Source organism: Coregonus lavaretus (genome assembly GCF_964263955.1).
Source record: "Coregonus lavaretus genome assembly, chromosome: 17".
Taxonomy (NCBI): domain Eukaryota; kingdom Metazoa; phylum Chordata; class Actinopteri; order Salmoniformes; family Salmonidae; genus Coregonus; species Coregonus lavaretus.
Genome location: NC_140004.1, coordinates 15,414,096 through 15,434,270, shown reverse-complemented (window position 1 = coordinate 15,434,270; position 20,175 = coordinate 15,414,096). Strand labels below are relative to the sequence as shown.

Sequence of the window (20,175 nt, the reverse complement as noted above, 5' to 3'; positions counted from 1 at the left end):
ATGACCTAGCAGCAGCAGTGTGGCAGTGGCACCACTCTGACGGCATGATGTCCACACCACTGGTGACCTTTCACCCTCTGGACACCTCTTAGTGAGTCTGACCAGTCCTTGCCTGTGTCTGGTGTGTGTCTGAGCCAGGGAGGCTCGGTGTCCGTCTGTAGCCAAGCGAAGGTAGTGTGTGTTTCTGTTGTGTGCGGGGCTCATATGAGCCTCTCCTCGGGGGGCACTTTGAGTACGCTGCCCATCTCCAGCCGTGCCCCTGCCACCTCTTGGGCGCTGGGGCTGTAGGTGCCCTCTGACTGGCGCTTCTTGCGGGCGGTCAACACCATGAAGACCAGGGCCAGCACGGCCAGCAGCACACACAGGCTGGCCAGAGGGATGGCCACCACTAGCCAGGGCACACGTTCCTTCTGCTCCTGTCTCTACAGAGGGGAGAGAGCAGGACATTGACTTATTATTTATCATGACATCATTATTACTTATTATTACCTTATTACTCACTCAAACTGAGATTAGACGAACTACAGCTTAAATTGTTTTAATACATCAGCTTCTTTGATCCAATCTGGTCTGTGTATAAGCTTTTGATACTCAACTTACATTACCACTACATAGTCTACCGTAACAAATGTACTTACATTATGTAGTTACATGCAGACTGTCAGTTACTGAGTGTGATCAGTGGAGATATAGGGTCACTTACATTGCTTTCACACTGTGTGCCGCTGAAGCCCGGCACACACACACACTGGAAGACATTGAGTCGGTTCAGGCAGGTACCACCGTTGAGACAGGGTCGGGACACACACTCATCTATCTCTGCCTCACACCTATGAGACATCAGGGGGGTAAACACAACACTGACACTCCAGCAGGACCACAGCTCTCTGTACATACAATAGGAACCTTATACTGTCCCACTGACATACACAGCTTTTAAACTGTAGACATATAGGGTCGGGCTACCGGACACAGGTTAAGCCTAGTCCATTTAGCATGTTTTTTAGTCCTTCTTAGTCCAGTAAAACGTTAGTGTCCGGGAATACGGCCCATGTATGTTCTATGGAAAATTTGGTGGGTTAGTGATCTCACCAGTCCCCAGTGTAGCCAGGTTTGCAGGTGCAGTTGGCTCCCCAGATCCCTTCCATGCAGACCCCACCGTTGTCACACTGTGTCTCTTCATCACATTGGTGTGGAGGGAATCTCCATCTGTAGGACACACATAATACAGTCATTACAACATCTATACATACTGAACACACAGACACAGACACAATGTTTTTTGATCAGGAACATGCCCTGGTTATAGTTTGTGGTACTGACTGGCAGCGGCGGCCGGTGTATCCAGGGGGGCAGACACAGCGGTAGGTACCCGTCCCGTCCAGGCAGGAGCCCCCATTCAAACAGCTGTGCTCCAGGCAGTCATCCACCCCCTCCTCACAGTCCCTGCCCCCCCATCCTTTGTGGCACTCACACTGGTAGTTTGCCAGCAGGTCTGTGCATGTGCCGTGGGCACAGGGGCCTGAGGCACACTCGTCTGTGTCCCTCTGGCAGAACTCTCCCTCCCAGCCCGGGGCACAGCTGCAGTTGAACAGGTTCCAGAGGTCCTGGCAGGTGCCCTGGTTGAGGCAGGGCTGGGACTGGCACACATCGGCACCAACACACCCCATCTTGTGCTCCTGCCCCCCCAGTCTGATAAACCGGGCTGCCTGGGGGGCATCTTGGTCATCCACCAGAGGTAGGTAGACTCCTCCCACCCTCACCTCCCCCAGACAGCCAGTGTAGTTCTCTGCCAGCCACACGGTGGTGTCGTTGAGGAAGTTGAGGTGCCCGGCTGTGCCCATGGTGCTGCCAGCCCTGCGCCCGTCCACGGTGAGGCGCCAGCGGGACACAGGCTGCAGGGGGTCTGTCATGGCCAAGTGGAGGTGGTGCCAGGCCCCATCTGAGATGGGCAGGTCGCTGGTGAAGGCCTGTAGCTCCAGGCTGTTGCCACTCAGTAGTTTAACCAGGAGGGAGGAGTTGAGCAAACCCAGACAGAAGACCTCTGCTCCGTTAGTGGCCCGCAGCAGCACGCCGTTCTCCTCCCGAGTACGTATGTCCACAGAGACACTGGTCACCGTGGCAACAAGCGAGCCATTAGCAGTGAACTGCAGAGTGTTGCTCTCAAAAGTGGCGTTAGTGAGGCCTGGGGGAACAGCAGTATATTGATAAGGCAACTCAATGTTGAATACAGTGACACACCTTTTGATAAGGTGTTTGTTATTTTGTTTGTGCATGTGTCTGTGAGAGAAAGATACTGTAGTAGAGATAAATGGAGAGAGATAATGTATACAATCCAAAAAGTCCACTCACACTCGTAACCGTCAACTAGATCCACACACTGGCTGCCCATGACACAGGGGTCGCTGATACACCACACGCGTGAATCACATCGCCTGTCAGAGAAGTTCATGGGACAGGTGCACTCAAAATCATTCCAGGTGACTGTGCACGTTCCTCCATTCTGACAGGGACCAGCCTGAGGAGAACATAGATATTAGTGTCTGTTACAAAGAGGGAACTGAAAAGTCTTTGTCAGGACCCTAACCTGACAAATCTAGACAGCTCTTGTACCAGTTTCCTTAAACAGTTCATAGGTCTACAGTTACATTATTATATCTCTAAAGCTTAAAGTTGTTATTGATGTTACCTTGCATGCCTCATCACTGACACAGCCATCCAACACATTCTCAGCTTTGTTTGGGAAGTAGCACTGGAACGCTTTGTGGGTGTGGCACTCCTCCTCTGGGAGGTTAGGGTACAGGTGCATGTGGTCCAGAATGATGTCCTGCAGGCAACCTTTGAAGTGACCTCCCCAGGGGGCAGTGGACTCCCCCGATGGCAGACCCCCCATGTACACCACGTCTCCCCGCTCCATCCTCACCCTCCCCAGGGAGAGCTGTGTACCACCCTGACTGAACCCTACATGACCCTGGCGTACCACCACAGTGACCAGCTCCCTCTGTCCTCTGGTGATGTAGGTACCGTTAGAGAACAGGGTGGTGAGGGGGCTGTTGAAGACCAGGGTTCCCTCCCGCAGGTACAGGGTGAGGTAGGCCCTCCTCCCTCTCCTCAGCTGGAGAAGCAGGCCGCTAGGCTTCAGAGAGCGCAGGAAAAAGGAGATGTTGAAGTTCTCCCCATCCGTTTGGCTGATGTTAAAGGCAGCATAGCTCACAGTGTCTTCATTACTGAATGTCCATGAGGGGTATTCTGAGGGAAACAACAAATACTTTCAAAACAGTGTAGTTGAAGGGAACTGGCTGTAAGTTGAGGAGACACATGTAACCCCCTTTAAATGACAGCACATTGTCAGTGCCTGGTGTTTACAGTTGACATTATTTGAAAAGCAATATTTGAAAATGTAAAGTAAGTAATGTTTTAAAAGGTGTAACAGTTCTTACCTTCTTTACACAGGGAGCCATGATAGGGTCGATCACACTCACAGTTGAAGCTAGTCCACAGGTCAATACACTTCCCACGATGATGGCAGGGGTCAGGATGACACCAGTCAGTCTTGTTGCAGCCTAGCTCCATGTCTTGGACGTGCTCTGGAGAGATATCCTGGGGCAGTAGCAGCTGGTGGTCAACCTGTAGATCCTCCATGCAGCCAATGAAACCCTTCCTGCTCACTGTGTTGTTCAGATACTTCTGGGGGGCTCCCCCCACATAGACCTGGGGGAATGATCCAGGTTGGAAGAAGATCAGTTGGTTGTGTCCTTCATCCTCCACCATGCATCCCCCGTCATTGTCACAGCCTGGTCCTTTCACCATCAGCACCAGCTTCTCATCCATGGTCACTTTGGCCTCATGCCAGTCTCCGTCATTGACAGGGAGATGGTAGGTAGCCTGTAGCTTCTTCCCTGATCCAGCTCTAGCATGGATGTGACCCCCCACAATCTCCAGGGACACAAAGTAGTGTTCAGCCCCTCTGTAGAACAGCAGCATGTCAGGCAGGGTGGTCCTGAAGCACAGCTGGACGTGGATCCCATGGTGGTGGTGGTGGTGGTGGGGTTCTATCTCTCTCCTGGTCCTGTTAGCTGTAGGAGGGAGCTGGATGAGGACATAGCTCTCTGTGTTGAAGGAGAAGGTGGTGGGGATGCTGCAGTGCTTCCCAGTGAAGCCCGGGGGACAGAGGCAGGTGTGGCCATGCTCTTGTTCATCCCCATCCTCCCCACCATGCTCTTGTTGGCTTAGGATAGGCACACACGTGGCTCCGTTCTCACACAGGTGTTCTCTGCAGCCAATCAGACGGACGTCACAGTTATGGTCGCCCCATGGCTCCTCCCCTGGACCCGCCTTCACACAGTGGCAGGTGTAGGCGTTGGCGCCGTCCTTGCAGGATCCGCCGTTCTGACAGGGCTCGCTCTCACACTCGTCAATGTCTACCTCACAGTGCACACCTGTAACGACAACATAACACACCATTAGTTTTTCATGTTAGACATGTATCTTGCTTACGGGTTTGGTTATGTCTTTCTCTGCCACACAGAACTGTCTCCCAGCCACACAGTGAGATTCAACAGGAACCTAAGGGTCTCCCGTGCAAAACCAATAAGTTAATCAGTCTCTCTAACCAAACCAAATGAGTTAATCAGATATGGAAGTACACTGGCAAGCATGCGGCTCTCCAGGAAGCAATTGATTAGACTATGCCTTTTACTAATGAGGAAATTACTGATGCAATTGGCCCGCAGTCAATTAGATTCTACATTTTTCTTTACACAATTAAAGTAATGACTGTGACATTAATTGAATTGTTCTGAAAGTTGAAATATCGGTACGGATGTGAGCCCAGTTAGTATTTCTCTCTGCGTCACAGTCAAATTGCATTAAAAAACCAAATGCTTTGAAGAATATTGCTAGATTATTAAAGGTATATAGTAAATCAATGGGCCTACAATATGCTTAGTAAGCAATGAGCCCAGAAAGTTTACACATCAGCAAAATCCTCTAAAACGCCTCTCCCCACAAGTTAAAACAAGAACATCTCCTTGAACCCTCCTCCTTCACTCTTCCTCCCCCACATAAACACACAGCCTGTCCTAGCAGCCCTTCTGTCCACTGTAAGTTTAAAGTGTTACCTGTCAGTCCCAATTGCCCACACCATACAGCTAGCAACAATAGTAGCAGTAGCCCCCTCATTCTCCCAGAGCCGTAAACACACACATAGCCAAACGGGTCCCACAGATGAGATCGAACTCGTGCCCCCTCTCTCTCATACACGCTCACACACGTACACACAGTCCGTACACTTGTACACTCCCCTCTGTACCAGGCAGGCAGAAGCGTTTACTGGAGCCCAGCCCACCCTACTTCTCTCCCTCCCTCCGTCCCTCCCGCATGCCTGCATACAGCCTCCCCTCAGCAGCCCAGCCCAGCCAGGGCTCTAAGCCTCCCACCCAGCTGGCTCCTGTCACTGCTGACAACAGGAATGTTGGGCTGCAGTCACTCCTGATCGATGTTATGGATGCCGGCTAGTGGCAGACGGCATTCTAATCACAGGAGACAGGCTGCTGAGTAGAGGGGCTGAACTGAGCTGGACTATACTGGACTAACCTCAGTATGGCAGGTTGAAATGGGGGGTCAAAGGTGGCTGGGATGAGGGGGGCTGAATTTAATTCGCTTAACCAGTTTCTGAGTACTCTATCTGTAGTCATATTATCTTGTTGTGCACATATGTGTTATTCCCCTCTATGTTGACGGTGCCTGGTTACAGTATATGGAAGTATGCTTACTGTGCAAATAACCTAGGACTAGGAGTATCAAAATACATTATGTTTTAATTGGTAACAGGTTTTGTTTTTGTGATGAGAGGGTCTTTCAAGCCTGCTTTTATTAATTAGCGGTTCATAGAGCTTAAGCAGCTTTGTGGTAATCTCTCTCCTCCTTGGTAAACTTGAGGAAAGACCCCTGTTTAATACCCAGCCAGGACTAGTGACATATGGCAGCAGGTTTTATGGTCTTTGTTGTTATTCTACTGCCATGCCCCTCTGTATGGACACCTACCCTCTCTGTCAAAGCTCCTGTACATGCCAGGTAACCCAAACAATTTGAGATATACTCTGTTTCATGTTCAGTTGTTATTCATAGTTAATAACTCTGTTATTCAGAGTTAATAACTCTGTTATTCAGAGTTGTTCATGGGTGGTTTTCCAGCCCACCTTTACTTTTCCTTTGCTCAAGGTCAAACTTTCAACATGGTTTTATCTCTGTTTTGACTGATGTTGGTATTTAAGCTATCTAATGCCCAAGTAGACCAGTACCAGCAGGAATGATCAGCAGGGGCAGGATTAACCAATTATTGTTTTGCTCACTGCTAGGCAAGTGAATCCAAAGAGATATACTGTATATCACTGCATGGGATTTATTTCTCCTTTCTATTGTATTTTCTGATATACAGTACCAGTCAAAGGTTTGGACACACCTACTCATTCAAGGGTTTTACTTAATTTTTACTATTTTCTACATTGTAGAATAATAGTGAAGACTTCAAAACTATGAAATAACACCTATGGAATCATGTAATAACCAAGAAAGTGTTAAACAAATCTAAATATATGTTATATTTGAGATTCTTCAAATAGCCACCCTTTGCCTTGATGACAGCTTTGCACACTCTTGGCATTCTCTCAACCAGCTTCACCTGGAATGCTTTTCCAACAGTCTTGAAGGAGTTCCCACATATGCTGAGCACTTGTTGGCTGCTTTTCCTTCACTCTGCCATCCGACTCATCCCAAACCATCTCAATTGGGTTGAGGTCAGGGGATTGTGGAGGCCAGGTCATCTGATGCAGCACTCCATCACTATCCTTCTTGGTAAAATAGCACTTACACAGCCTGGAGGTGTGTTGGGTCATTGTCCTGTTGAAAAACAAATGATAGTCCCACTAAGCCCAAACTAGATGGGATGGCGTATCGCTGAATAATGCTATGGTAGCCATGCTGGTTAAGTGTGCCTTGAATTCTAAATAAATCACAGGCAGTGTCACCAGCAAAGCACCCCCACACCATAACACCTCCTCCTCCATGCTTTACGGTGGGAACTACGCATACGGAGATCATCCGTTCACCCACACCGTGTCTCACAAAGACATGACGATTGGAACCAAAATTCTCCAATTTGGACTCCAGACCAAAAGACACATTTCCACGGTCTAATGTCCATTGCTCGTGTTTCTTGGCCCAAGCAGGTCTCTTCTTCTTATTGGTGTCCTTTAGTAGTGGTTTCTTTGCAGCAATTCGACCATGAAGGCCTGATTCACACAGTCCCCTCTGAACAGTTGATGTTGAGATGTGTCTTTAACATTTATTTGGGCTGCAATTTCTGAGGCTGGTAACTCTAATGAACTTATCCTCTGCAGCAGAGGTAACTCTGGGTCTTCCTTTCCTGTGGCGGTCCTCATGAGAGCCAGTTTCATCATAGCGCTTGATGGTTTTTGCGACTGCACTTCAATAGACTTTAAAAGTTCTTGAAATGTTCCGTATTGACTGACCTTCATGTCTTAAAGTAATGATGGACTGTCGTTTCTCTTTGCTTATTTGAGCTGTTCTTGCCATAATATGGACTTGGTCTTTTACCCAAATAGGGCTATCTTCTGTATACCCCCCCCCCCCCCCCCCCCCACACACACACACACCATGTCACAACACAACTGATTGGCTCAAATGCAATAAGAAGGAAACTTTTAAGAAGGCACACCTGTTGATTGAAATGCATTCCAGGTGACAACCTCATGAAGCTGGTTGAGAGAGTGTGCAAAGCTGTCATCAAGGAAAAGGGTGGCTATTTGTAGAATCTCAAATATAAAATATATTTTGATTTGTTTAACACTTTTATGGTTACTACATGATTCCATGTGTGTTATTTCATAGTTTTGATGTCTTCACTATTATTCTACAATGTAGAAAATAGTAAAAAATTAAGAAAAACCCTTGAATGAGTAGGTGTGTCCAAACCTTTTACTGGTAGTGTATATTAAGAGCAGGTCAGGGTTCTTTGCACATAAAGAGCTGTATTATATTACACAGTGAAATAGAGAGACAGTCTTCCCTGTGAACCCAGGTGGACAGTCACACTGGTATGAGTTGACCAGGTCCTCACAGCTCCCTCCATTCTGACACGGAACAGACTCACACTCGTTCATGTTGACTTCACAGCTCTCACCTGCAGGAGACAGGACATATTACTTACTTACTCAACAACTTACCCTCAAGTCAAATTAACATTGACTCCAATATCAGAGGATTCCTATTCAATCAGATCCCATTCTTAAAGGGTCCTATTCCTATTCAATTTTCATGAGGTCACCAAGTATGAATATGAGTGTTTTGCCTTACCAGCAAACCCAGGCTGGCAGCGGCAGAGGAACCCAGCTGCTTTCTCATAGTTGAACTCCCTGTCCTCCAGTCCAGACAGCACCCTGTAGTGCAGCAGCTCTGAGCGCTGGAAACACTCTCCTCCATTCTCACAGGGCTCCAGCTCACACTCATCAATATCCACCTGGCAGTTCTTCCCTTCATAACCTGCAACACACACACCATTATTATAACAGGACCACACAGTACCGCCTTGTTTCATACATACATATCTATCATAATGTCTTTATACACACATTTACATAAATCAAAACATAACTATAGAATGTGCTCTCCCTCTGCTGGATTGAGGATCATCTTTGTTTTCCTAGTGCTCATGGCCCTGCAGCTGCACCAGTCCTACACTAGATGACAGTGTGGTGTAACACCACAGTTAGTGCTACGCTATACAGGTCTCTCAGTAGGTCTCTCGCCATGTCTCATACCACTCCCCCTTCTTGGCCTCTAAACTACAGGCTTGTATCATACCTTTTACCCTTTATCTCTGTGATATACATCTGGGAAACTCCAAGAACCTAATTTTACCAAGAAAAGGGTTTTGCATGCCTGTAAAAGGCTATCTGGAGGCGCCTGCAGCTTTTCATTTCAACATACTCCTGACACTTACGATGTTCTCTGTTTTTATGTCAGATAGCAGATCAAATATTATTGTGCAATAATGACTGTGTGTCAGAGGAGGCTGGTAGGAGGAGCTATAGGAGGACGGGCTCATTGTAATGGCTGAAATTGAATTAATGGAACAGGGTCAAACATGTGGTTTCTATATGTTTGATGTGTTTGACACCATTTCATTTATTCCATTCCAGTCTTTACTGTAAACCCGTCCTACTATAGCTCCTCCCACCAGCCTCCTCTGCTGCATGTGTAATACTTCCTGTAGTGCAGAGAAAGCTTGGCAGATATGACAGACAGCTGACTGTTGCTCCCTTATTTGGTGAGAAGTGTGTGTGTGTGTGTGTGTGTGTGTGTGTGTGTGTGTGTGTGTGTGTGTGTGTGTACCTGTCCAGCAGACACAGTCGAATTGGTTGACCCCCTCTAAGCAGGTGGCTCCATTCTGGCAGGGGTCCGAAGCACACTCGGGGATGTCCACTTCACATTGCTCTCCTGTGAAGCCTGTCCCGTTGCAGTCACACTCATAGCTGAGTGAGGAGGAGGAGACATAGAGAGGCAACTTAGATCGTGCTTATTTCAGTGAAACTGGGACATCTTTGAAGCATGAAAATGCAGTGGGACCTCAGCGCAGCCAGTAGAAATGTTAAACAGCCTTAGCTGTGAAGTTTCTAATCTAGTATAATTTCTGATCAACAGGCTTTTTTTTTTGGAAGGAAAGTGGAATTCCACCTGCCCTAATCTTTTTAGTTTTTTTTGTGTGTGGGGCTGTCCCACTTTTCACGTTTTTTGTTTTATTGGATAGGACAGAGATAGAGAGTAAAGATAGAGGAGAGAGGGTGGTGAAATAGCAGTTGGCCAATTTCGAATAAGCTTAGACCACTAGACCCCTTTAGGCCACCTATATGGCATTTTTTGATTAACAAATGTAATTGGTTCATCTAACTGATCTCTGTATTAACAAGATACACCACCCAGGTCTGATGAAGCTCTCTATCAGGTTTTCCCCACTTCCCAACCTCATGATTAATTACCATCCGAATAAGCGGTTAATCTTTATCCTTGCCCTATTAAACTTTACTGTCGGGAAGGAATCCCTCAGTTGACATACTGCTCACCGACACATTGGGGTTAAGCAGCTGATTCAGCCTATGAGAGGAGAGAGAGTTGTAGACGCCTTACCTGTTCACCAGGTCTGTACAGTTGCCGTCGTTGAGACAGGGCCCGCTGGCACACTCATCAATGTCCAGCTCACAGCCATGTCCCTCGTACCCGGACACACACTCACAGGTGTACAGGCCCACATGGTCGTGGCAAGTGGCTCCATTCTGGCAGGGCTGCTCCTCACACTCATTGATCTCCACTTCACAGTTCACACCTGCCACACAACACAGACACAGCTTTATATGATGGGTTTCACCATGAGAAAAATGACAGAGCTTTGATGTCTTAGAGAGCAACACTGTACACAGTGTATTAAAGGTTTGCAGTGGCGACCCGTCATTCAGGGCAGGTGGGGCAGAGCAATTCTTTTTTTGGGGTGGGGTTACATTAGAGTTACATTAGAAGTGCCCATCCAAGAAGGCTCAAGGTCATTGGCCACAGATAAAATGATGTCAAATCACGTTATATCTACAGTAGCTTTGATTGGACTGATCATGTCAACATCATACTTTCAAAATCTTAGCTAGCAGTCATCATCATGAATCAAATCGACAATCTACTGGCAAATCCTTTTTAATCCTTGTCATGTGAAGAGAAATAATGAATAATAATGAAAGTACCATAAATCCAGAGAATCCCAGACTTTGATGACAAAGTTCCTGTTCAAGTGTGCACAGCATAACAAGGTGAGTCCAAAAATGTATTGTATTCTGCTGCATAAATGATGTAATATGCCAGGGAGATATGTATACTGTAGCTAAGAAAGTAATACTAAGTATATGTTGTGTAGTAAGCTGTTAATAGCCCATGTGCCTCACCCTAATAATTTGGTCTATTTTCCCCTCTTAATTTTGCCTACTGTTCTGACTTGGTGGTGCACATGTAGCCTATAACCTGTTTTAGAGAAATGTAATCATCGAATATTGTAAGAGCTTTCATTGTCTGCTTATATGCCCACTTTATTTATCCTATGGTTCTGACTTGGTGTACAGGGAGAACACTAAGAATGGCCCATGTTCTGAATTATGTCGCTGTACATTTCAAAAGTGCTGAACAAATAGTTATATTGACTACGTCCATCCTAGCTCGCTCATTAATGTCTTAATCGAAATTGCCTCTTATCCGCTTGTCGTCCCCTTATGCCATAGTTTATACATCTCAATTGTCATTAGAAGCCACATTTGTTTAAGCAAGTCAGCCATATCAGCGATGTTTTTTTAAAGCCAGTAAATGTAAATGAGGCTAAATGAACTGTTTCGCTGCCAGACAAGGCTCAGTTGATAGCCAGGTGTAGCAGTGGTAAGGTTTTGGGACTGCTGTTGGGACTCTGCTGTTGGGACAGCTTTATGTAGGCCCTAACAGTTTGTGGGCACCGTTTGTCACCGTTATAGTGCAATTAATGTATTGTTTAGTGTTGTGTTGTGTTGAGTTGTGTAGTGGCTTTGCTGGCATGCATCCCAATTATTATTATTATTTTGCCCCACCAAGATTTACATGCTAAAATCGCCACTGAAAGTTTGTAGTTTCTATATGAGGTTGGTTTAGTAGTGAACTCTGAACTAAAGACACTGAGTTAAAGATAAAAGGTCATTCCATCACACTCTAAAGACAGCAGGATACATTGCACTGAGCCAAACAGAGAGACTGTCTCACCTTTGAACCCTAGCAGACAGTGGCACTCATAGCGGTCCACCTTATTGACACAGGTCCCATTGTTCTCACACGGCCGCGACACACACTCGTTAATGTCCAGGTCACAGTGGTAGCCTTGGAAACCAGGCACACAAAAGCACTGGTATCCATTGACGCCGTCTTTACAGATGGCTCCGTTCTGACAGGGGAGTGACTTACAGTCATCCATGTTCTCCTCACAGTCCCTCCCATGGAAGCCCGGGACGCACTGGCACTCATAACCATCCGGTGTGCCAACACAGGTAGCATCGTTGTGGCAAGGCTCCTCAGAGCAGTCCCTCGCCTGGCAGTGATCTCCTCCATAGCCAGGGGGACAGTGGCAGGTGTAGCCGTCCACCCTGTCCACACAATGGGACCTGACACCCCCCTTACATGGGTTGCTCTCACACTCGTTGATGTTGAGTGTGCAGTTGGTCCCGGCGAAGCCGTCAGGGCAGTGGCAGGTGTAAACTCCTGTGCCCAGTTTGCTGGTACAGTTGGCGCACAGGGCATCGTGGACACAGGGGTCGTACAGCTCCCTACAGTCCTTGCCCATATAGTGGACTGGCCATCTGGGGCAGAGACACGTGTAGTTTCCCATTTGGTCGAGACACGTACCTCCATTCTGACATGGGGATGACAGACACTTGTCTGCTGCTGATGTGCACAGTATACCTGTAGGCAATAAATAAAATACACTCAGTATTTATCATGAATGAGAATGCTCAAAATAAGTAAGCAATCTCCAAACTTTGACTTCATGAAACTGTGGTGAGATAATCACTGGTAATGTATTACCAGTCCATTATACTGGTGAAGTATTACCAGTGAGATTACCAAGTATTTCCAACTAGCTCATTAGTAGGCTAATACACCAGCTACCTTTGACCTCTCCCTTTGTCTCTGCTTTTGAGGCACTCAAAGAGCACTTTCTTAATGAAGAGTAAAAAGCCCCACTTCCCTCTCTCGATAGTCTGGACTTAGAGTGAACACAGCAGATGGTGTTAGGAGTTAATGTATTACACACTCACTGTGTGAGCAGCTGTCACCAGAGGCTTCATCAATGACAGTTCCTTTCACCTTGAACACTACTATAACCTGGGCCTGACCGCATGGGCCATCTTAATACACACCGCATCAGGTTGTCTTACTAGTTTAATAATCACAGACTGTTTGACCCTGGATAGATTTTCTGCTATAGTTGTTGAAGAAGTAGCAAACACTTTAACGTTGCAGAATTTCCTTTATGGAAAATTCTATTTGTCATAAGGAGAAATAATAAATTTACAGTGCTAAAATATTTGAATATGAAGGGGAAAAAACTGTGGAATGCTTTCATACTTGAATAAGTGTTCCTATTGAAAACATCATTACGTTTATGGAATGTGTATGTTGTCTTAAATCCTGATTTGATTAGATTGCTAAAGCTTGACATAACGAACACATATGTATAGCTTCTGCTTTGTCAGAGTTAGTCAATATACTGGTATAGTTTATACTGTATTTAGCAAAGAGTGTTAGCAGGGATTCTTACTATATGTTTACGTGTGTTGTTTCCTTACTTGACTCACTCACAGCTTATCTTAAAGGGAAGGTCACATTGTCCCTCTATCCACTGTAGCACCTACTGTACCTATTACTGCCATGCCCCTGGCCCTTTAACACTTCCATATCCCTACTGTGTCACCCCTAACACCTACACCTCATACCTGTTTCCCTAATATAATGTAACCACCCATAGTGCTGGAGAGTTGCAGGGTGGGCAGGCTTTTGATGCAGTTCAGCACCTGATTCAATGAATCAACTGATCATTACCTAGATTAGTCAAATCAAATCAAATCATATGTTATTTGTCACATACACGTGTTTAGCAGATGTTATAGCGGGTGTAGCAAAATGCTTGTGCTTCTAGCTCCGACAGTGCAGTAATATCTAACAATTTCACAACATATACCCAATACACACAAAACTAGTAAGGAATGGGATTTAAGAATATATACATATATGGACAAGCAATGACAGAGTGGCATAGACTAAGATACAGTAGAATATTATAGAATAGAATGCAGTATATACATATGAGATGAGTAGTGCAAGATATGTAAACATTAATAAAGTGACTAGTGTTCCATTTCTTAAAGTGGCCAGTGATTTCAATGGGCAGCAGCAGCCTCTAATGTGCTAGTGATGGCTATTTAACAGTCTGGTGGCTTTGAGAAAGAAGTTGTTTTTCATTCTCTCGGTCCCAGCTTTGATGCACCTGTACTGACCTTGCCTTCTGTATGATAGCCGGGTGGTTGATGTCCTTGATGATCCTTTTGGCCTTCCTGTGACATCGGGTGTTGTACAGTGAGGGAAAAAAGTATTTGATCCCCTGCTGATTTTGTAAGTTTGCCCACTGACAAAGACATGATCAGTCTATAATTTTAATGGTAGGTTTTTTTTAACAGTGAGAGACAGAATAACAACAAAAAAATCCAGAAAAACGCATGTAAAAAATGTTATAAAATGATTTGCATTTTAATGAGGGAAATAAGTATTTGTCCCCCTCTCAATCGGAAAGATTTCTGGCTCCCAGGTGTCTTTTATACAGGTAATGAGCTGAGATTAGGAGCACACTCTTAAAGGGAGTGCTCCTAATCTCAGCTTGTTACCTGTATAAAAGACACCTGTCCACAGAAGCAATCAATCAATCAGATTCCAAACTCTCCACCATGGCCAAGACCAAAGAGCTCTCCAAGGATGTCAGGGACAAGATTGTAGACCTACACAAGGCTTGGAATGGGCTACAAGACCATCGCCAAGCAGCTTGGTGAGAAGGTGACAACAGTTGGTGCGATTATTCGCAAATGGAAGAAACACAAAATAACTGTCAATCTCCCTCGGCCTGGGGCTCCATGCAAGATCTCACCTCGTGGAGTTGCAATGATCATGAGAACGGTGAGGAATCAGCCCAGAACTACACGGAAGAATCTTGTCAATGATCTCAAGGCAGCTGGGACCATAGTCACCAAGAAAACAATTGGTAACACACTACGCCGTGAAGGACTGAAATCCTGCAGCGCCCACAAGGTCCCACTGCTCAAGAAAGCACATATACAGGGCCGTCGGAAGTTTGCCAATGAACATCTGAATGATTCAGAGGAGAACTGGGTGAAAGTGTTGTGGTCAGATGAGACCAAAATCGAGCTCTTTGGCATCAACTCAACTCGCCGTGTTTGGAGGAGGAGGAATGCTGCCTATGACCCCAAGAACACCATCCCCACCGTCAAACATGGAGGTGGAAACATTATGCTTTGGGGGTGTATTTCTGCTAAGGGAACAGGACAACTTCACCGCATCTAAGGGACGATGGACGGGGTCATGTACCGTCAAATCTTGGGTGAGAACCTCCTTCCCTCAGCCAGGGCATTGAAAATGACCCAAAACACACGGCCAAGGCAACAAAGGAGTGGCTCAAGAAGAAGCACATTAAGGTCCTGGAGTGGCCTAGCCAGTCTCCAGACCTTAATCCCATAGAAAATCTGTGGAGGGAGCTGAAGGTTCGAGTTGCCAAATGTCAGCCTCTAAACCTTAATGATTTGGAGAAGATCTGCAAAGAGGAGTGGAACAAAATCCCTCCTGAGATGTGTGCAAACCTGGTGGCCAACTACAAGAAACGTCTGACCTCTGTGATTGCCAACAAGGGTTTTGCCAGCAAGTACTAAGTCATGTTTTGCATAGGGGTCAAATACTTATTTCCCTCATAAAAATGCAAATCAATTTATAACAATTTTGACATGCGTTTTTCTGGATTTTTTTGTTGTTAATCTGTCTCTCACTGTTCAAATAAACCTACCATTAAAATTATAGACTGATCATTTTTTTGTCAGTGGGCAAACATACAAAATCAGCAGGGGATCAAATACTTTTTTCCCTCACTGTATGTGTCTTGGAGGGCAGGTAGTTTGCCCCCGGTAATGCGTTCGGCAGACCGCACCACCCTCTGGAGAGCCCTGTGGTTGTGGGCGGTGCAGTTGCCGTACCAGGCGGTGATACAGCCCGACAGGATGCTCTCAATTGTGCATCAGTAAAAGTTTGTGAGGGTTTTAGGCGCTAAGCCGAATTTCTTCAGCCTCCTGAGGTTGAAGAGGCTCTGTTGCACCTTCTTTACCACACTGTCTGCGTGGGTGGATCATTTCAGTTTGTCTGTGATGTGTACGCCAAGGAACTTGAAGCTTTCCACCTTCTCCACTGCGGTCCCGTCGATGTGGATAGGGGGGTGCACCCTCTGCTGTTTCCTGAAGTCCACGATCATCTCCTTTATTTTGTTGATGTTGAGTGAGAGGTTATTTTCCTGGCACCACAATCCCAGAGCCCTCACCTCCTCCCTGTAGGCGGTCTCGTCATTGTTGGTAATCAAGCCTACTACTGTTGTGTCGTCTGCAAACTTGATGATTGAGTTGGAGGCGTGCTTGGCAGTCATGGGTGAACAGGGAGTACAGGAGGGGGCTGAGCACGCACCCTTGTGGGGCCCCAGTGTTGAGGATCAGCGAAGTGGAGATGTTGTTTCCTACCTTCACCACCTGGGGGCGGCCCAGATTGTGAGATATTCTAGGTCGGGTGAACAGAAGGACTTGAGTTCCTGTATGTTACTACAATTACAACATGAGTCGTTAATCATGAAACACACACCTCCACCCTTCTGCTTCCGGAGAGATGTTTATTCCTGTCTGCGTGATGAACTGAGAACCCATCTGGCTGGACCGATTTCAACAGAATATCCCAAGAGAGCCATGTTTCTGTGAAACAGAGGTGTTACAGGCCTTGATGTCTCTCTGGAAAGAAATCCTTGCCCGTAGTTCGTCGACTTTGTTAACCAAAGATTGAACATTAGCGAGTAGGATACTTGGAAGCGGTGGGTGGTGTGCGCACCTCCTAAGTCGAACCAGCAGGCCGCTCCGAGTGCCTCTCCTCAGCCGGCGATGTTTTGGGTCAGCCGCTGGAATCAGTTCAGTTGCCCTGGGGAGAGCAAACAAAGGATCTGCTTCGGGAAAGTCGTATTCCTGGTCGTAATGCTGGTGAGTTACCGCCGCTCTGATATCCAATAGTTTTTCCCGGCTGTATGTAATGATGCAAAACACTTTCTAAGCTAATATTGTAAAAAAAAAAATACATAAAAAAAAAAAAAATACTGCAAAGTTTCCTAAGAGCTAGTCGCGAGGCCGCCATCTTCGTCGGCGCCAATCAGGTGTCTGATTATTAGCAAAAGCCAGCACACTCTGGCTGTTGCTCTCCATGACAAGTGTTGGTGACCACTGATCATTCTTTTCCACTCAATAGATCTACAGCATTGGTTGTTGTGTGTCACAATCTACTTGTCATGGAGAGCAACAGCCAGAGTGTGCTGGCTTTTTCCCCTGCTGTAATATGTACTGTATGTTCGAAACACCATATCTGTTCTCCACTAATCCCCTGATACCCCAGACACACTGGAACATTCGTTGCAACCCACAGTTTCATCAGTTTCCTCCTACTGTCAACCCATCAACCCACAAGCTTCCCTTAACTCATGGTGTAATGGACCAGGTTTTCTGTTCCCTTTATAGTGGTGTTAAATATGGATACATGTAAACACTCTCATCCTCCAGACAATCATTTATACAGTAAAACCTCTTTTCTAAGGCCCAGAGACGCTTAAGTCCAGACATGGTACCTACTTACACTGTTTATATGCAGTGTGCTGTATACCCACTATAATGCACTGTATACGCTAACAGCTGGTACTACCTGGACCCCATATCAGACTAGGTAACAGTGTGGTGATTGGCTGAGACAGTGGGGGTCTCTGACTGGTCTATCCTGCTGCAGCCAGACCAGTCATCCCTGAAACATTCCACTGTGCTGACGTCACTGCTGCCTCCCGTGTCATGAAACAGTTCATAGATCATGGTTATGGGCAGACTACGGTGCTGTTCTCTGACACTGCACTGCACCAAGCACTTAACCCCCAAGACTCAAAATAAACACAGAGCAGAGCCAGCTACTTGTCATGGGACCATCCTAACTTAGTATGCAGGTAGAGTAGTACAGGGTTTCCCAAACTCAGTCCCCCCCACCCCAAGCTTTGATTATTTGAATGAGCTGTGTAGCGCTAGGGCAAAAACCAAAACGTCGGGGGGCAAGAACTGAGTTTGGGAAACCCTGGAGTAGTAGAAAAGAGAGTTGTCAGCTGTCTGTACAGAGATGGATCCCAGTCTCAACTCTAGAGTGAGTATGTCAAAGCATCCCTCTAACAGTGTGGAAGAAAGCAGCAAGGTAGATAAGAAATGATTAATAGTTGTTATGTTGGATGTTTGTCCAAATAAGGAGCCTTTATTACCTCTGCCCTATGATAACAGTTACCAAAACAAAAGGTAACCAAACACAATAACCTTTACATATACTCAGGCCCACACTTTGGGGTATTATGGACCAGTGATATCATGTCTCATGTGAAAGGATGCTCCTGGCTCTAGTTCTAGTTAGAGGAAACCTATTTTATCACGACAGGGGACTGTCAGCCATACCATGCCAGGGTTGTGCTTCGTCCAAAATTGTATTCATACTCAAAGGCTAAACTGCGGTGATTCACTTCGCTGTAAAAAGCGCACATTCTGACACTTTTAGTCACACTTATCCTGTGATGTTAGTCAGAGAAATAAATGTCGGTGTTTCATGAGGTTTAACATTGAAAAAGCCATACTGATAGTATAAGATAGATTTTATATCAACAATGGTTGATCCAATATTGTAGTTATATTTTCCATCAGCCATGCAATCTAAAAGTACTGTGTTTGTTTCCGTACTTCTCAGAACACTTGCCTCTCCATTCAAAGTTAAGACAAAAAGCTGTGCGGCCAGACTCTTAGCCCATCACCATGGTGATGGGTAACAATGGCCCCTGCATGTGATCCGCCCTAGCCGCCCCATCCTGTCAGTCTGTCCAATTTAACGAGGTTCAGACACTTCCCACAAGCAGGGCCGCAGGAAAAATGGGTCAACGCATCATTAGGTGGGGTTCAAAATATCCCCCACCCAAATATACCCCACCACACCACACCACACCTCAAATTCCCTCCTGGCTTCTTCTCTCTACTAGTCTTAACTGCTCCTGTCATAGGCTATCAGGGAATAATAACACAAGCCAATTATCTCACTGTAATAGTTCATTATGAATTATGAATTACTTCATGATAAGTGCTCAAGCCAATTATATCAGTATCTTACATAGTAATAGATGAGCAATTACAGTGACACATCATACGTTTACATAAAAAAATAAAAATACATTTCTAAATAGGACCAGCCATATCATTAAATAATAAATAACTTATTGAAGCGCTACTGCACTCAGAGATCTTCAGATTATCACCAACTACAACAACCTGTCTGCCAGCTGGCTACTACCACTTGTCCTCCAGTAACATCCTCCCACCTTGCTAATGCCGAATTACAGCTCTGTCCACACACACACACCCACACACACACACACACACACACACAGTGTACACACATTTTCACATCACTACTTTCCCCATTAATACTTACACATACAAGTGCACACACACGTCTCATTCACACTCACAACACATAGAGTATTGTAATCCACATTGATACACCTAGACGTTGATCAACAGCGAGTCCTACCCAGTTTGAGCATCATCATGATGAGCAGCAAAGGTTTTTGGTACTTTGAAATAAACCTCCCAAACTCCATGGCGGTGATGGGACCCACTGTGTCCCACAACGTCCAGCCTGAGAACTGCTGCCGGTCACTCCTCCACAGGGTCCCCTCCCAGCATACTGGTCCAGCCGATCAGCTCTCTGCTCTTTATAGAAGTTAGCTGGAAATGTGCTGCAGGATCTCCATGCTTGGTCAGTAGTCAGTACTGAGCTCTCTGCGGACAGAGCTTGGCTGGCTGGAGTAAGGCCGAGTAATCACCCCTGCAGAGAGAGGCCAAGAAAACATGGCTTGGATTCACTGACATGGACTGGTGAAAGGTCTCTCTGGCGCCCCCTCTTCCTACTACGTCCCTCCTTCCTCTATGCCTCTCACGTAATAATGTTGATTTTTGTCTTTCTCTTCATTCCTCTCTCCCACTTTATTTAACTTTCTGAAACAATATCTAAATAGTTTTATATCAGTGGGTACCAACAACAAATGCACCTGTTGATATGAGTCAAAAATAGACTATGAAACTGAACTCACTTTAACAATAATTTTCTCTCAAATGTATCCCTTCCTCTCTTACAAACATTTGAAGCCAGACCTTGATGTCACTGTACCCTCCTGTA

General features: G+C 45.9%; 1 protein-coding gene across 1 annotated transcript; it reads right to left on the bottom strand.

Annotated features, from left to right (window-relative positions):
* Positions 1–200: 200 nt before the first annotated feature.
* Positions 201–19,597, bottom strand: LOC311144798 (protein crumbs homolog 1-like; the record flags this gene model as incomplete). The annotated part of the gene is made up of 13 exons (XM_084180934.1): positions 201–422; positions 704–830; positions 1,093–1,209; positions 1,324–2,185; positions 2,353–2,518; positions 2,690–3,249; positions 3,441–4,439; positions 8,066–8,203; positions 8,377–8,562; positions 9,415–9,554; positions 10,207–10,402; positions 11,842–12,534; positions 19,528–19,597. The coding sequence occupies 13 exons, from the start codon at positions 19,595–19,597 to the stop codon at positions 201–203; spliced, it is 4,476 nt and encodes a 1,491-aa protein (XP_084037060.1).
* Between the last annotated feature and the right edge of the window lie 578 nt (positions 19,598–20,175).